At 44.7% G+C, this 12932-nt stretch overlaps 1 protein-coding gene across 1 annotated transcript in view; it reads left to right on the forward strand.

The window, feature by feature from the left end:
- LOC119930427 (two pore calcium channel protein 1-like) overlaps window positions 1–12932 on the forward strand; it is a 94446-nt gene that overhangs the window by 30171 nt on the left and 51343 nt on the right. The window contains exons 5-7 of the mRNA XM_038748758.1: window positions 896–1012; window positions 4284–4402; window positions 8437–8538. Of these exons, the coding sequence (XP_038604686.1) occupies window positions 896–1012; window positions 4284–4402; window positions 8437–8538 (338 nt within the window). The remainder of the gene's footprint in view (window positions 1–895; window positions 1013–4283; window positions 4403–8436; window positions 8539–12932) is intronic.

Genomic DNA, 12932 nt, shown 5'->3' on the forward strand with positions numbered 1-12932 from the left:
ATGATTGAATGAATGAAAGGGTGGCCAAGGATGAGAAACTTGGGTCCCAATAAAGACTGAAATTTTAAAGCCTTTTGAAATTGAAAAGAAAATGTAGGTCACTTATTGGAATCAAGTGATCCAGATTTTTGTTCCCCGAGTATTCCCTAAAAGGAATGGTTTTTGTCCAAGGTTAAATTCTGGGTGGCGAGGGGAGGGAAGATTCACCAGCCAGGATGAAGTTTTTGAAACATGAATAGGGCCAGCACTATGACACTTTGGCTAGGTCTATACTAGCAAACTAGCCAAGTAATTCAGGCCCCAAATACTTTGATTCCAATTACCAAGATAGTTCTGATATGTTTTTCAAGTCTAAATATCTTCTAGACTGTGAGCCCACTGTTGGGTAGGGACCGTCTCTATATGTTGCCAACTTGGACTTCCCAAGCGCTTAGTACAGTTCTCTGCACACAGTAAGCGCTCAATAAATACCATTGAATGAAAGAATGAATCTCTAATGGAGACATTTGTCACGTCAAACTGAGTCTGCGTTGTAGGATGGCAGGACCATTGTTAAGATCTGGTCAGATTAATATTTGAGGTTGGGGATTAGGTTCTAGTTGAAGTGTTCTCCCCTTTCAGAATTAAGACTAGTGACCCACATTTAGGCTCTTAGGCACAAGAAGTGAAGCGGTCTTCAGACGCCTTGTGAAAGAGGCTTGGGGATACTTTTGAAAGAAAACCAGAATTTCCTACTTGGGTTTGGGACCTAAAAAGATCAACTTTTTTTCACTGACAACCCTTTTTTCAGTGTATTCTGTGCTGCCTAAGGACAAAACCTGAGCCTAATCCTAACAGATTGTGCCATTGCCTCAATTCAGACTAATAATTTTTCTTCCTTCTATTTGATTTACAGCTGACCTTAATTGACCTGATTATCTACGCAGCTCTCAAAATCTCTGGAATCCAAGGAATTAGGTGGTCAAGATGCCTAAGACCGATCTTCTTGATAAACTTCCCCGAGAGTCGGCAGGTAAGGGCTTGGGTGGGAAAGTTTGTGTTTGACCCCTCTTCCAGTTTATCTTAAAATGAGACCACGTAGGTCTGTAGAGCATTCATCCATCAATTAGTGGTATTTAATGCCTTTTAGACTGTAAGCCCGTTGTTGGGTAGGGACCATCTCTATATGTTGCCAATTTGTACTTCCCAAGTGCTTAGTCCAGTGCTCTGCACACAGTAAGCACTCAATAAATACGATTGAATGAATGAATGAATTCATTGAGCACTTAAGGAGTGCAGTACATTGTACCAAGTGCTCCCGCCAGACTGTAAAACTCACTGTAGGTTAAGAACGTGTCTACCAACTTCTTATATTCTACGCTCCCAAGGGCTTAGTACAGTGCTCTGCACACAGTAAGCACTCAATAAATATGATTGAATGAATGAATGAATTTATCGAGCACTTAAGGAGTGTAGTGCATTGTACCAAGTGCTCCTCGCCAGACTGTAACCTCACTGTAGGTAAAGAACGTGTCTACCAGCTTCTTATATTGTACACTCCCAAGCGCTTAGTACAGTGCTCTGCACACAGTAAGCGCTCAATAAATGCGATTGAATGAATGAATGAATTTATCGAGCACTTAAGGAGTGCAGTACGTTGTACCAAGTGCCCCCCGCCAGACTGTAAACTCACTGTAGGTAAAGAACGTGTCTGCCAACTTCTTATATTGTACGCTCCCAAGCGCTTAGTACAATGCTCTGCACACAGTAAGTGCTCAATAAATATGATTGAATGAATGAATGAATAAATTCAATTGATTGAATGAAGTGCTTGACAGAGTACAATACAACAGAGTTGGTAGACACATGCCTAAGGAGCCTATAGTCTAGAGAGGAAGGTGGACATTAAAATTCACTCATTCATTCATTCAATTGTATTTACTGAGTGCTTACTGTGTGCAGAGCACTGGACTAAGCACTTGGGAAGTACAAGTTGGAATTAAAATAAATTACGGAAATGTACATAAATGCTCCCCCTCTCGGGGTCACATCTGGAGAGTTTCCAGTCCTCTACCGGTCTCGGCTACAGGAGGGAGAGTCAAACAGAGGCCCGTCCACTCCATTCCTAGCTTGGGCAGTGGCTACAAATCAAAACTCACCTTCATTCATTCAATCGTATTTATTGAGTGCTTACCGTGTGCGGAGCACTGTACTAAAGGCTTGGGAAGTACAAGTTGGCAACATATAGAGACGGTCCCTACCCAACAGTGGGCTCACAGTCTAGAAGTAGGCTGGCTATCAAATGCTTAGGGGTTACAGATCCAAATGTATAGGGGACACAGAAGGGAGAGGGAGGAGGGGATGAGGTCTTAATCAGGGAAAACCTCTTGGAGGAGATGGGATTATGATAAGACTTCAAGGCTTTTAGACTGTGAGCCCACTGTTGGGTAGGGACTGTCTCTATATGTTGCCAATTTGTACTTCCCAAGCGCTTAGTACAGTGCTCTGCACATAGTAAGTGCTCAATAAATACGATTGATGATGATGATGAAGGCCCTACTGAGAGCTCACCTCCTCCAGGAGGCCTTCCCAGACGGAGCCCCCTGCTTCCTCTCCCCCTCTTTCCCATCTCCATCCCCCCGCCTTACCTTCTTCCCTTCCCCACAGCACCTGTATATATGTTTGTACGTATTTATTTCTCTATTCATTTTACTTGTACATATTTATTCTACTTATTTTATTTTGTTAATATGTTTTGTTCTCTGTCTCCCCCTTCTAGACTGTGAGCCCGCTGTTGGGTAGGGACTGTCTCTATAGGTTGCCAACTTGGACTTCCCAAGTGCTTAGTACAGTGCTCTGCACACAGTAAGTGCTCAGTAAATACGATTGAATGAATGAATGAACTTCAAAGGTGGGGAGAGTGATTATCTGTTGTATAGGAAGGAAGAGGGCATTCCAGGCCAGAGGGAGGACATGGGCAAGGATTTGGTGGCAGGTAGAAGAGCTCAAGGTAATAATAATAATGATGATGGCATTTGTTAAGCGCTTACTGTGTGCAAAGCACTATTCTAAGCGCTGGGGAGGATACAAGGTGATTAATTTGTCTCATGTGGGGCTCACAGTCTTAATCCCCATTTTATAGATGAGGGAACTGAGGCCCAGAGCAGTGAAGTGACTTGCCTAAGGTACAGTTGAGTAGATTGGCATTAGAGGCGCGAAGTGTAGGGGCTGAGTGGTAGTAGGATAATGGTAATTACAGTAATCAGTGCTATGTTCATTCATTCATTCAGTCAGTCATATTTATTGAGCGCTTACTGTGTGCAGAGCACTGGACTAAGCACTTGGGAAGTACAAGCTGGCAACATATAGAGACAATCCCTACCCAACAGTGGACTCACAGTCTAGAAGGAGGAGACAGAGAACAAAACAAAACATATTAACAAAATAAAATAATTAGAATAAATATGTACAAATAAAATAAATATAGAGTAATAAATACGTACAAACGTATTCATTCATTCAGTCGTATTTATTGAGCGCTTACTGTGTGCAGAGCAGTGTACTAAGCATTTGGGAAGTACAAGTTGGCAACATATAGAGACGGTCCCTACCCAACAGTGGGTTCACAGTCTAGAAGGGGGAGACAGAGAACAAAACAAAACATATTGACAAAATAAAATAATTAGAATAAATATGTACAAATAAAATAGAGTAATAAATCCGTACAAACATATATACCTATATACAGGTGCTGTGGGGAGGGGAAGGAGGAAAGGCAGGGGGGATGAGGAGGGGGAGAGGAAGGAAGGGGCTCAGTCTGGGAAGGCCTCCTGGAGGACTATGTGTCAAGCACTGTTCTAAGCGCTGCGGTAGATACGAGCTAATTCATTCATTCAATTGTATTTATTGAGCGCTTACTGTGTGCAGAGCACTGGACTAAGCGCTTGGGAAGTCCAAGTTGGCAACATATAGAGATGGTCCCTACCCAACAGTGGGCTCACAGTCTAGAAGGGGGAGACAGAGAACAAAACAAAACATATTAACAAAATTAAATAATTAGAATAAATATGTATAAATAGAGTAATAAATCTGTACAAACATATATACATATATACAGGTGCTGTGGGGAGGGGAAGGAGGTAAGGCGGTGGGGTGGGGAGGGGGAGAGGAAGGAGGGGGCTCAGTCTGGGAAGGCCTCCTGGAGGACTATGTGTCAAGCACTGTTCTAAGCGCTGCGGTAGATACGAGCTAATGAGGTCAGACACTGTCATAAACCATAACGGAACTAAATCTTGTCTTGGCAGATCCGAAGAGCCTTCCGAAGCATCCGGAACACTTTGCCGGAGATCCTCTACGTCTTTCTCTTGTTTATGTTCAGTGTATTGATGTTTTCACTCATGGCTCTGAAGCTGTTTGAGGATAGGTGAGGGCCCCTTCCCTGGAAATTCCTTCCCTGGCGCGCATTCCCATTTTGTTGGTTCAACTCAACTCGTTTGAGATCAGAGAAGCAGCGTGGCTCAGTGGAGAGGGCCCGGGCTTTGGAGTCGGAGGTCATGGGTTCAAATCCCGGCTCCACCACTTGTCGGCTGGGTGACTTTGGGCAAGTCACTTCACTTCTCTGGGCCTCAGTTCCCTCCTCTGTAAAATGGGGATGAAGACTGTGAGCCCCCCGTGGGACAACCTGATCATCTTGTATCCAACTTGTACTTCCCAAGCGCTTAGTACAGTGCTCTGCGCACAGTAAGCGCTCAATAAATACGATTGATTGATTGTAACCTCCCCAGCGCTGAGAACAGTGCTTTGCACATAGTAAGCGCTTAATAAATGCCATCATTATTATTATTATTATCCACCTCCGGGCACTAAATTCACTGAAGAGCATTTGTAAGGGGCAGAGAGCACCAGGAGATCTCCCACTTACTCTTAAAATCAAGTCCATCTTTCTGGCTCGAATCTTAATACCTCGTACCTTAAAATATTCATTCCTTTCCACCCTCCTCCCGCAACTCGTTGTTCTATTCGTTCTCCCCTCGTTCCTTCTCCTCTGCTGTCAAGTCACAATCTCCTACACAACAGTCAGTGGGATTTATTGAGTGCTTACTGTGTGCAGAGCGTTGTACTAAGTGCTTGGAAGCAGCGTGGCTCAGTGGAAATATCCCGGACTTTGGAGTCAGAGGTCAGGGGTTCAAATCCCAGCTCCGCCAATTGTCAAGGATTGCCACTTGTCAGCTGTGTGACTTTAGGCAAGTCACTTCACTTCTCTGGGCCTCAGTTCCCTCATCTGTAAAATGGGGATTAAGACTGTGAGCCCCCCGTGGGACAATCTGATCATCTTGTAACCTCCCCAGCGCTTAGAACACTGCTTTGCACATAGTAAGTGCTTAATAAATGCCATTAAATAAAAAAGTTCAATACTAAGTACTCTGCCAATTAGCTGTGTGACTTTGGGCAAGTCACTTCACTTCTCTGTGCCTCAGTTACCTCATCTGTAAAATGGGGATGAAGACTGTGAGCCCCCCATGGGACAACCTGATCACCTTGTAACCTCCCCAGCGCTTAGAACAGTGCTTTGCACATCGTAAGCGCTTAATAAATGCCATCATTATTTATTATTTACTATGTGCTTCGGAGACTGGTAGACACGTTCCCTGCCCACAACGAGCTTACAGTCTAGTACATACTGAAAAAGGCTTTTCTTGTCCCTTCCTCCTCCTCCTCCTCCTCACTACACCTTCCACACAGCACCCCATCCATCTCCCATTTTTTTTGCACCCTCCGTGAACAGGCTGTCTATACTTCACATCCCTCTTCTCTCTACCAACTCTCTTCTAATACTAATGCTACTTGTTAAGTGTCTATTATGTGCCAAGTATGTTCTAAGCACTAGGGTAGATACAAGTTAGGTTGGACGCAGTCCCTGTCCCACATGGGGCCCTCAGTCTAACTAGGAACCGGAGGACCATCTTATTGGGGTAGAAAGGGATGGAATGAGGTATTTCTGGAAGTTGAGGTAGATAATGGGTCCAATACAACTTCTCCCTGCCATCTGGATTTCATCCCCTTCGCTCAGGAGCCCCTGCTCATTAAAGGTTTCCAATGACTCCTTTTTGGCTAAATCTAACAGGCTGTGCTCTGTCCTGATCCTCACCTGCCTTTGACACTGTGGACATCTCTCTCTCTCTCCATTCATTCAATCGTATTTATTGAGTGCTTACTGTGTTCAGAGCACTGTACTGAGCGCTTGGAAAGCACAACTTGGCAACAAATAGAGACGGTCCCTACCCACAGTCCAACTAGGAACCGGAGGACCATCTTATTGGGATTGAAGGGGATGGAATGAGGTATTTCTGGAAGTTGAGGTAGATAATGGGTCCAGTACAATTTCTCCCTGCAATCTGGATTTCATCCCCTTCGCTCAGGAGCCCCTGCTCATTAAAGGTTTCCAATGACTCCTTTTTGGCTAAATCTAACAGGCTGTGCTCTGTCCTGATCCTCACCTGCCTTTGACACTGTGGACATCTCCATTCATTCAATCGTATTTATTGAGCGCTTCCTGTGTGCAGAGAATTGTCCTAAGCTCTTGGAAAGTACAACTCGGCAATGAATAGAGACAGTCCCTACCCAAGGGCTCACAGTCTAGAAGAGGGGAGACAGACAACAAAACGAAGCAAACGGACAGACATCAATAGCCCGTTGTTGGGGAGGGACTGTCTCTATATGTTGCCAACTTGTACTTCCCAAGCACTTAATACAGTGCTGTGCACACAGAAAGCGCTCAATAAATACGATTGAATGAATAGCGTCAGTGATTCCCAAGCACACATTAAGCGCTCAATAAATCCGATTGAATGAATGAATATTATCAATGCACTCCCCCCCCCCCGCCCCCTTCTCCTCCCACCACTTATTTTGACTACTCCAGGACTCCCCTGATTATTTCTCGTTTCTGTCTGACTCCCCTCACGTAGTCTCCCTTCCTGACTTCATTCTCTCCTCATCCCTGTGTAACTTGGAGTGTTCTGCAAAATGCTTCTCTGGGTCCTCTGCTCTTACTCTTCCCTCTTTCTTTCAGGGAGGGAGCACGCCTGCTCCCAGGGTTTCACCCATCACCTCCACACAGCTGACGCCTATCGACATTACCGGCTGGCACCCACTCTGTGACTTTGAATGGCCTGCCTCCAGGACGTCTGCGCCTGCTGACACCTTCAACTCAGTAGATCAAAAACTGGATTCTTCATCTGTCCCTTTAAACCTCCTCTTTCCACCTTTTCCATCACTGTTGATGTTGTTGTTTTCCATCCCTTGTTCTCCAGTCTCACAATCCTGATGCTCTCTTGGTCTCCTGTCCGACATTCACCTCCCACATTCAGTCTGTCTCTAAATTCTGCTGTTTTTTCCTCCAAACTATTTCCCAGATCCCCTTTCTCTTCCACCCACATTCGTCACTTCCCAACTGAATATTTCAGCTGCTTCCTTATTCATTCATTCAATCGTATTTATTGAGCGCTTACTGTGTGCAGAGCACTGTACTAAGCGCTATCTCCTTGCCTCCAGCTTCCCCTCCCCACATTTTATCCAGTGTACAACTAGTAGAATCATATTCTTAAAGCGACACTTAGAACACTTCTGTCCTCAAAACTCTCCAATGGCTCCTCACTGCTTCCCTCAAAGCTTCAAGGCTTGACAAGATGCAATATAGCCTAGTGGGTGGAGTATTGGCCTGGGAATCAGAAGGACCTTTGTTCCAATCCCACTCTGCCACATGTCTGGTTACGTGATCTTCGACAAGTCACTTCACTTCTCTGTGCCTCAGTTACCTCATTTGTAAAATGGAGATTAAGACTATGAGCCCCACGTGGGATATGGACTGTGTCCAACCTGTCTACTCCAGTTCTTTTAGTAGAAGCGCTTAACAAATACCATTTAAAAAAAAAGACCCTTTGATAGCCGTTTCCCTCTCTTTTCCCACTACTCTCCAGCTCTCACTCTTTGTTCTTCCAAAACCCATCCAAGTACCTCATTCCCAGGTGTCCCATCTCTGACTCGTTCCACTTTCTCCCTGTGTGGATCTGCCTCTCTATCAGCATCCCTCCCTTCCTTCAAAGCCTCCTCTAAAGCCACTTCCTCCATGAAGCATTCTCTGATTCATCTCTCCACCTCCAGTTAATCTCTCTTATTTTTTTTGACCTATCATATAGATGGCAAGTCCTTTCTGCTTACCTCCCTTATTAAACTGTAATCTTCTCGAGGGCAGGGAGAGGCCCCATCTTCTGCTCCGTGCTCTCCAACCTCCTGGTATAGTGCTCAACTCAGTAATGGCCCGGATAGAGCGATCTCCACCCAGCAGCCGCTCAGTATGTGGTGATGGAGATGATTATGTGAGGCACACATGCGTGGCCGGGAACGTACACACGTCCGCACTTTAGGAATCCATCTGGCTTTGTTTTTTCTTTCCAGGAATATTAAAACCGTGGACGGGTTGCCCTATTTTACAAACTACCTCGAGATAGTGTTCGAACTGTACGTGTTGGTGACGACGGCCAACAGCCCAGACGTCATGTATGTATTGTACCATCTGTTCTTCATTGTCTCTCTCGCTCAGGGATTGGGTCCAGGGATGCTCGGTTCAGACGAGCAGCTACTCGAGACCCACACCAAGCCGGATGACCCCTAGGGATGGCGGGGACAGCATTCCGGTTAGAAATATGTTGCCAACTTGTACTTCCCAAGCGCTTGGTACAGTGCTCTGCACACAGTAAGCACTCAATAAATACCATTGAATGAATGAATGAATGAAATCTTGTACTTTCGGCAATGACCGGGAGTTTCTGGCTAATCGATGGCTGAGAGCAGAAATTGTGAGAGGATCAGACAGAGTAGCTCTGGGGGAAGTGTCACATCGGTTAGAAAGATGTCTAATATTCCAGGTTTCTCCCCAGCCCCTTGCTATCTAATAATAATGACGGCATTTATTAAGCGCTTACTATGTACAAAGCACTGTTCTAAGCAATAGGGAGGTTTCGAGGTGATCAGGTTGTCCCACGGGGGGCTCACGGCCTTAATCCCCATTTTACAGATGAGGGAACTGAGGCACAGGGAAGTGAAGTGACTTGCCCAAAGTCACACAGCTGACAATTGACGGAGCCGGGATTTGAACCCCTGACCTCTGACTCCAAAGCCCGGGCTCCTTCCACTGAGCCACGCTGCTTCTCCTAGTGTGGCCTAGTGGAAAGAACAGAGGCCTGGAAATCAGAGGCCCTGGGTTCTAATCCTGATTCCGCCGGGTGCCCACTGCGTACCCTTGGGCATATAAATTATCTTCTTTGGGTCTCATCTGCAAAATGGGGATTCAGCATCTATTCTCCCTCCTACTTAGGCTGTGAGCCCCATGTGGGCTCTTCATCATCAATCGTATTTATTGAGCGCTTACTATGTGCAGAGCACTGTACTAAGCGCTTGGGAAGTACAAATTGGCAACATATAGAGACAGTCCCTACCCAACAGTGGGCTCACAGTCTAAAAGGGGGAGACAGAGAACAAAACCAAACATGCTAACAAAATAAAATAAATAGAATAGATATGTACAAGTAAAATAAATAAATAAATAGATTAATAAATATGTACAAACAAATATACATATATACAGGTGCCGTGGGGAAGGGAAGGAGGTAAGATGGGGGGATGGAGAGGGGGACGAGGGGGAGAGGAAGGAAGGGGCTCAGTCTGGGAAGGCCTCCTGGAGGAGGTGAGCTCACAGGGCTTGGCACATAGTAAGCACTTAACAATACTATTAATTGTATTATTATTATTATTATTCCCTGAAGCATCCCTCTGTTTCCACCTCCACCTGTCACTCCCAACATTACAGTTTTGACCCTCACCCAAGGATAGCCCTTGTAATTTAAGCTAGAAGATTAATAACTTGGATAGCCAGCAGTTTTGAAAGATACACTGCTTGGGGAAATCGGCGCTTGCCGAGGACTAGTATGGCTTAGAGGAAAGAGCACAGGGCTGGGAGTCAGGGAATCTGGGTTCTAATCCCAGCCCTTTTATTTGCCTGTTATGTTATTTGCCTCAGTTTCCTCACCTGTAAAATGGGGAGTAAATGCCTGTTCTCCATCTCCCTCACAGTGAGAGGACCAGATGAGGTAAGGACTCTTCTAGACTGTGAGCCCGTTGTTGGGTAGGGACCGACTCTATATGTTGCCGACTTGTGCTTCCTAAGCGCTTAGTACAGTGCTCTGCCCACAGTAAGCACTCAATAAATACAATTGACTGAATGATTGGATTGAATCTACCCCTGCGCTCAGTTCAGCGATTGGTCCATAGTAAGAACATAACAAAAATATTATTAAAGTTGTTGTCTTCAACTTAATGGCACAAACACAGATTTATGCATAGAAATGTGTGACCAAATGACCCGACACAATATCAACTACAGCTCCACAAATTGCTTGCTCATCCAGAGAAGTTGAGGGTCGGCGTGCATTGGGAATCACGGGATTAGGATGAGGTTTATCTAGGAAGGCTCCTTGGAGGACTCTTGAACTGCATTTATAAGGTGGGGAGAAGCAGCGTGGCTCAGTGGAAAGAGCCCGGGCTTTGGAGTCAGAGGTCGCGGGTTCAAATCCCAGCTCCGCCACTTGTCAGCTGTGTGACTTTGGGCAAGTCACTTCACTTCTCTGGGCCTCAGTTACCTTATCTGTAAAATGGGGATTAAAACTGTGAGACCCCATGGGACAACCTGATCACCTTGTAACCTCCCCAGAGCTTAGAACAGTGCTTTGCACATAGGAAGCGCTTAATAAAAGCCATTATTATTATTATTATCTGGCTTGGTGAAAAAGAACTATTATTATGGTATTAAACCCTATGTGTCAAGCACTGTTCTAAGCACTGTTCTAAGATACAAGTTAATCTTCTAGACTGTGAGCCCACTGTCGGGTAGGGACCGTCTCTATATGTTGCCAACTTGTACTTCCCAAGTGCTTAGTACAGTGCTCTGCACACAGTAAGTGCTCAATAAATACGATTGAATGAATGAATCAGGTCGGACACAGTCCCTGTCCCACATAAGCCTCACAGTCTAAGTAGGAGGGAGAAAAGGCTAACTGAACCCTCCCTTTAATAATAATAATAATACTAATGGTATTTAAGTGCTTACTATCTACCAGGCATCGTTTTAAGCCCTGGAGTGGATACAAGCAGGTTGGACACAGTCCGGGTCCCACGTGAGGCTCACAGTCTCAATCCCCATTTTATAGAGGAGGTAACTGAGGCACAGAGAAGTGAAGTGACTTGCCCAAGATCACACTTCAGACAAGTGGCAGATCTGGGATTAGATCCCGTGACCTTCTGATTCCCAGGCCCATGCTCTATCCGCTAAAGCTGAGGCACAGATAGTTAAGTGACTTACCCAAAATCACCCAGCAGAAAAATGGTGGAGGGATTAGAACCCAGGTCCTCCGACTCCCAAGCTCGTGCTCTTTCCACTAGGCCCCACTGATCCTGGGAAATGACAGTCCAAGATGGGGAAGAGCAGCATGTTTTGTGTGGACACCAAGTAAGAAGAAAATAAATACTGCAAGCAGGAAATTATTGTGGAGAGGGAAGAAAGAAAACTCTTCATCAGGAGTGGCTTAACCTGGTTTGAGAAGTGATTAGGAATTACCTGAGGAGAGAAACTGCTCAAAATAACATTTAGATGGTTTGGGCTGTCACATGCAGGATGAGAGAGAGTCTTCCTGAGTCCAGCTTCTCAGGTAATCCAGATGATGAAGTGCTAAGGCCCGCAATCAAGCTCCAGCTTTTATTTCTCTAAATAGGGTCTTCAAGGCCAGAAAAGAGAATATCGGACGTGAAAAAGGAGGGATTTGCTTCATGCAAAGAACCTCCAGCTTCTTTTCTGTACCTAAGGTCTTCAAGGCCGGAAAAGAGAATATTTGAGCTGAAATAGGAGAAATTTGCTTCATGCAAAGAATCTCCAGCATTGACGGCTCTAAGTTCTTCAAGGCCAGGAAAGAGAATATTTGAGGTGAAAAAGGAGAACTTCATAGAAAAGCTCACCTCATCCTTTTCTTACCTACTGTCTTCAAGACCTGAAAATATGTGAACTGGAAATGGAAAAATTTGCTTCATGCAGAAACACCTCCTGTGTATGAGTTCACCTCAGGCCTACAAGGCTTCTTAAATGAGAATGGAGTGTCCTGGTGATGAAAAGGAGAAATGTGTTTCATGCCTTCATTTCTCCCACCTAAGATCTGCAGTGCCTAAACTGAGAATATTTCAATTTTTGCTCTATATGTTGCCAACTTGTCCTTCCCAAGCACTCAGTACAGTGATTTGCACACAGTAAGTGTTCACTAAATACGATTGAATGAATCAATAAATATGATTGATTGAATGATAGGTTAAAAAAATTTGGAGGAAGAATGGCCAGAACAGTTGGCAAAAAGCTAGTTTTTGATTATAAGGGTGGAAGGGAAAGAGAAGTTGTGGATATTGGTGAAATGTGCATATTATTAGGGTGTTAGTGATTTCCAGGAGAGTGGAAATAAATAACTTTTTAAAAAGTCAGAAATGGTTAATATCCCGACACAATTAGCCATTTTCTACCCCTCCTTTTTTTTTGTTTGAAATGTTAGAACAATTTACAACCTAAACCCATTTCTTGCAAGAAAATGTGGTCAAGGCCTCCCTGTTGATGAAATTTCTGCCCAAAGTAAACATTATACAATGAGTAGTTCCTCAATCTTGTTTTCGCCTTAAAGGCCACCAATGACAAGCTATCACCTTAACGCACCTTTAGAATGCGTAACTTTGATGGGAAAGGATAATTATATCTTAAAGTGAAATTGCATCCTCCTCCCAAAGCTGTACATCCCAGTTGGCAAGGCTTCTAGACTCTCCTAGGAATCACCCTCCCTATCTGGCCTGTGCGTGGTTCTTCATCA

Source organism: Tachyglossus aculeatus, chromosome 1, assembly GCF_015852505.1.
Source record: "Tachyglossus aculeatus isolate mTacAcu1 chromosome 1, mTacAcu1.pri, whole genome shotgun sequence".
In the NCBI taxonomy this organism is placed as follows: domain Eukaryota; kingdom Metazoa; phylum Chordata; class Mammalia; order Monotremata; family Tachyglossidae; genus Tachyglossus; species Tachyglossus aculeatus.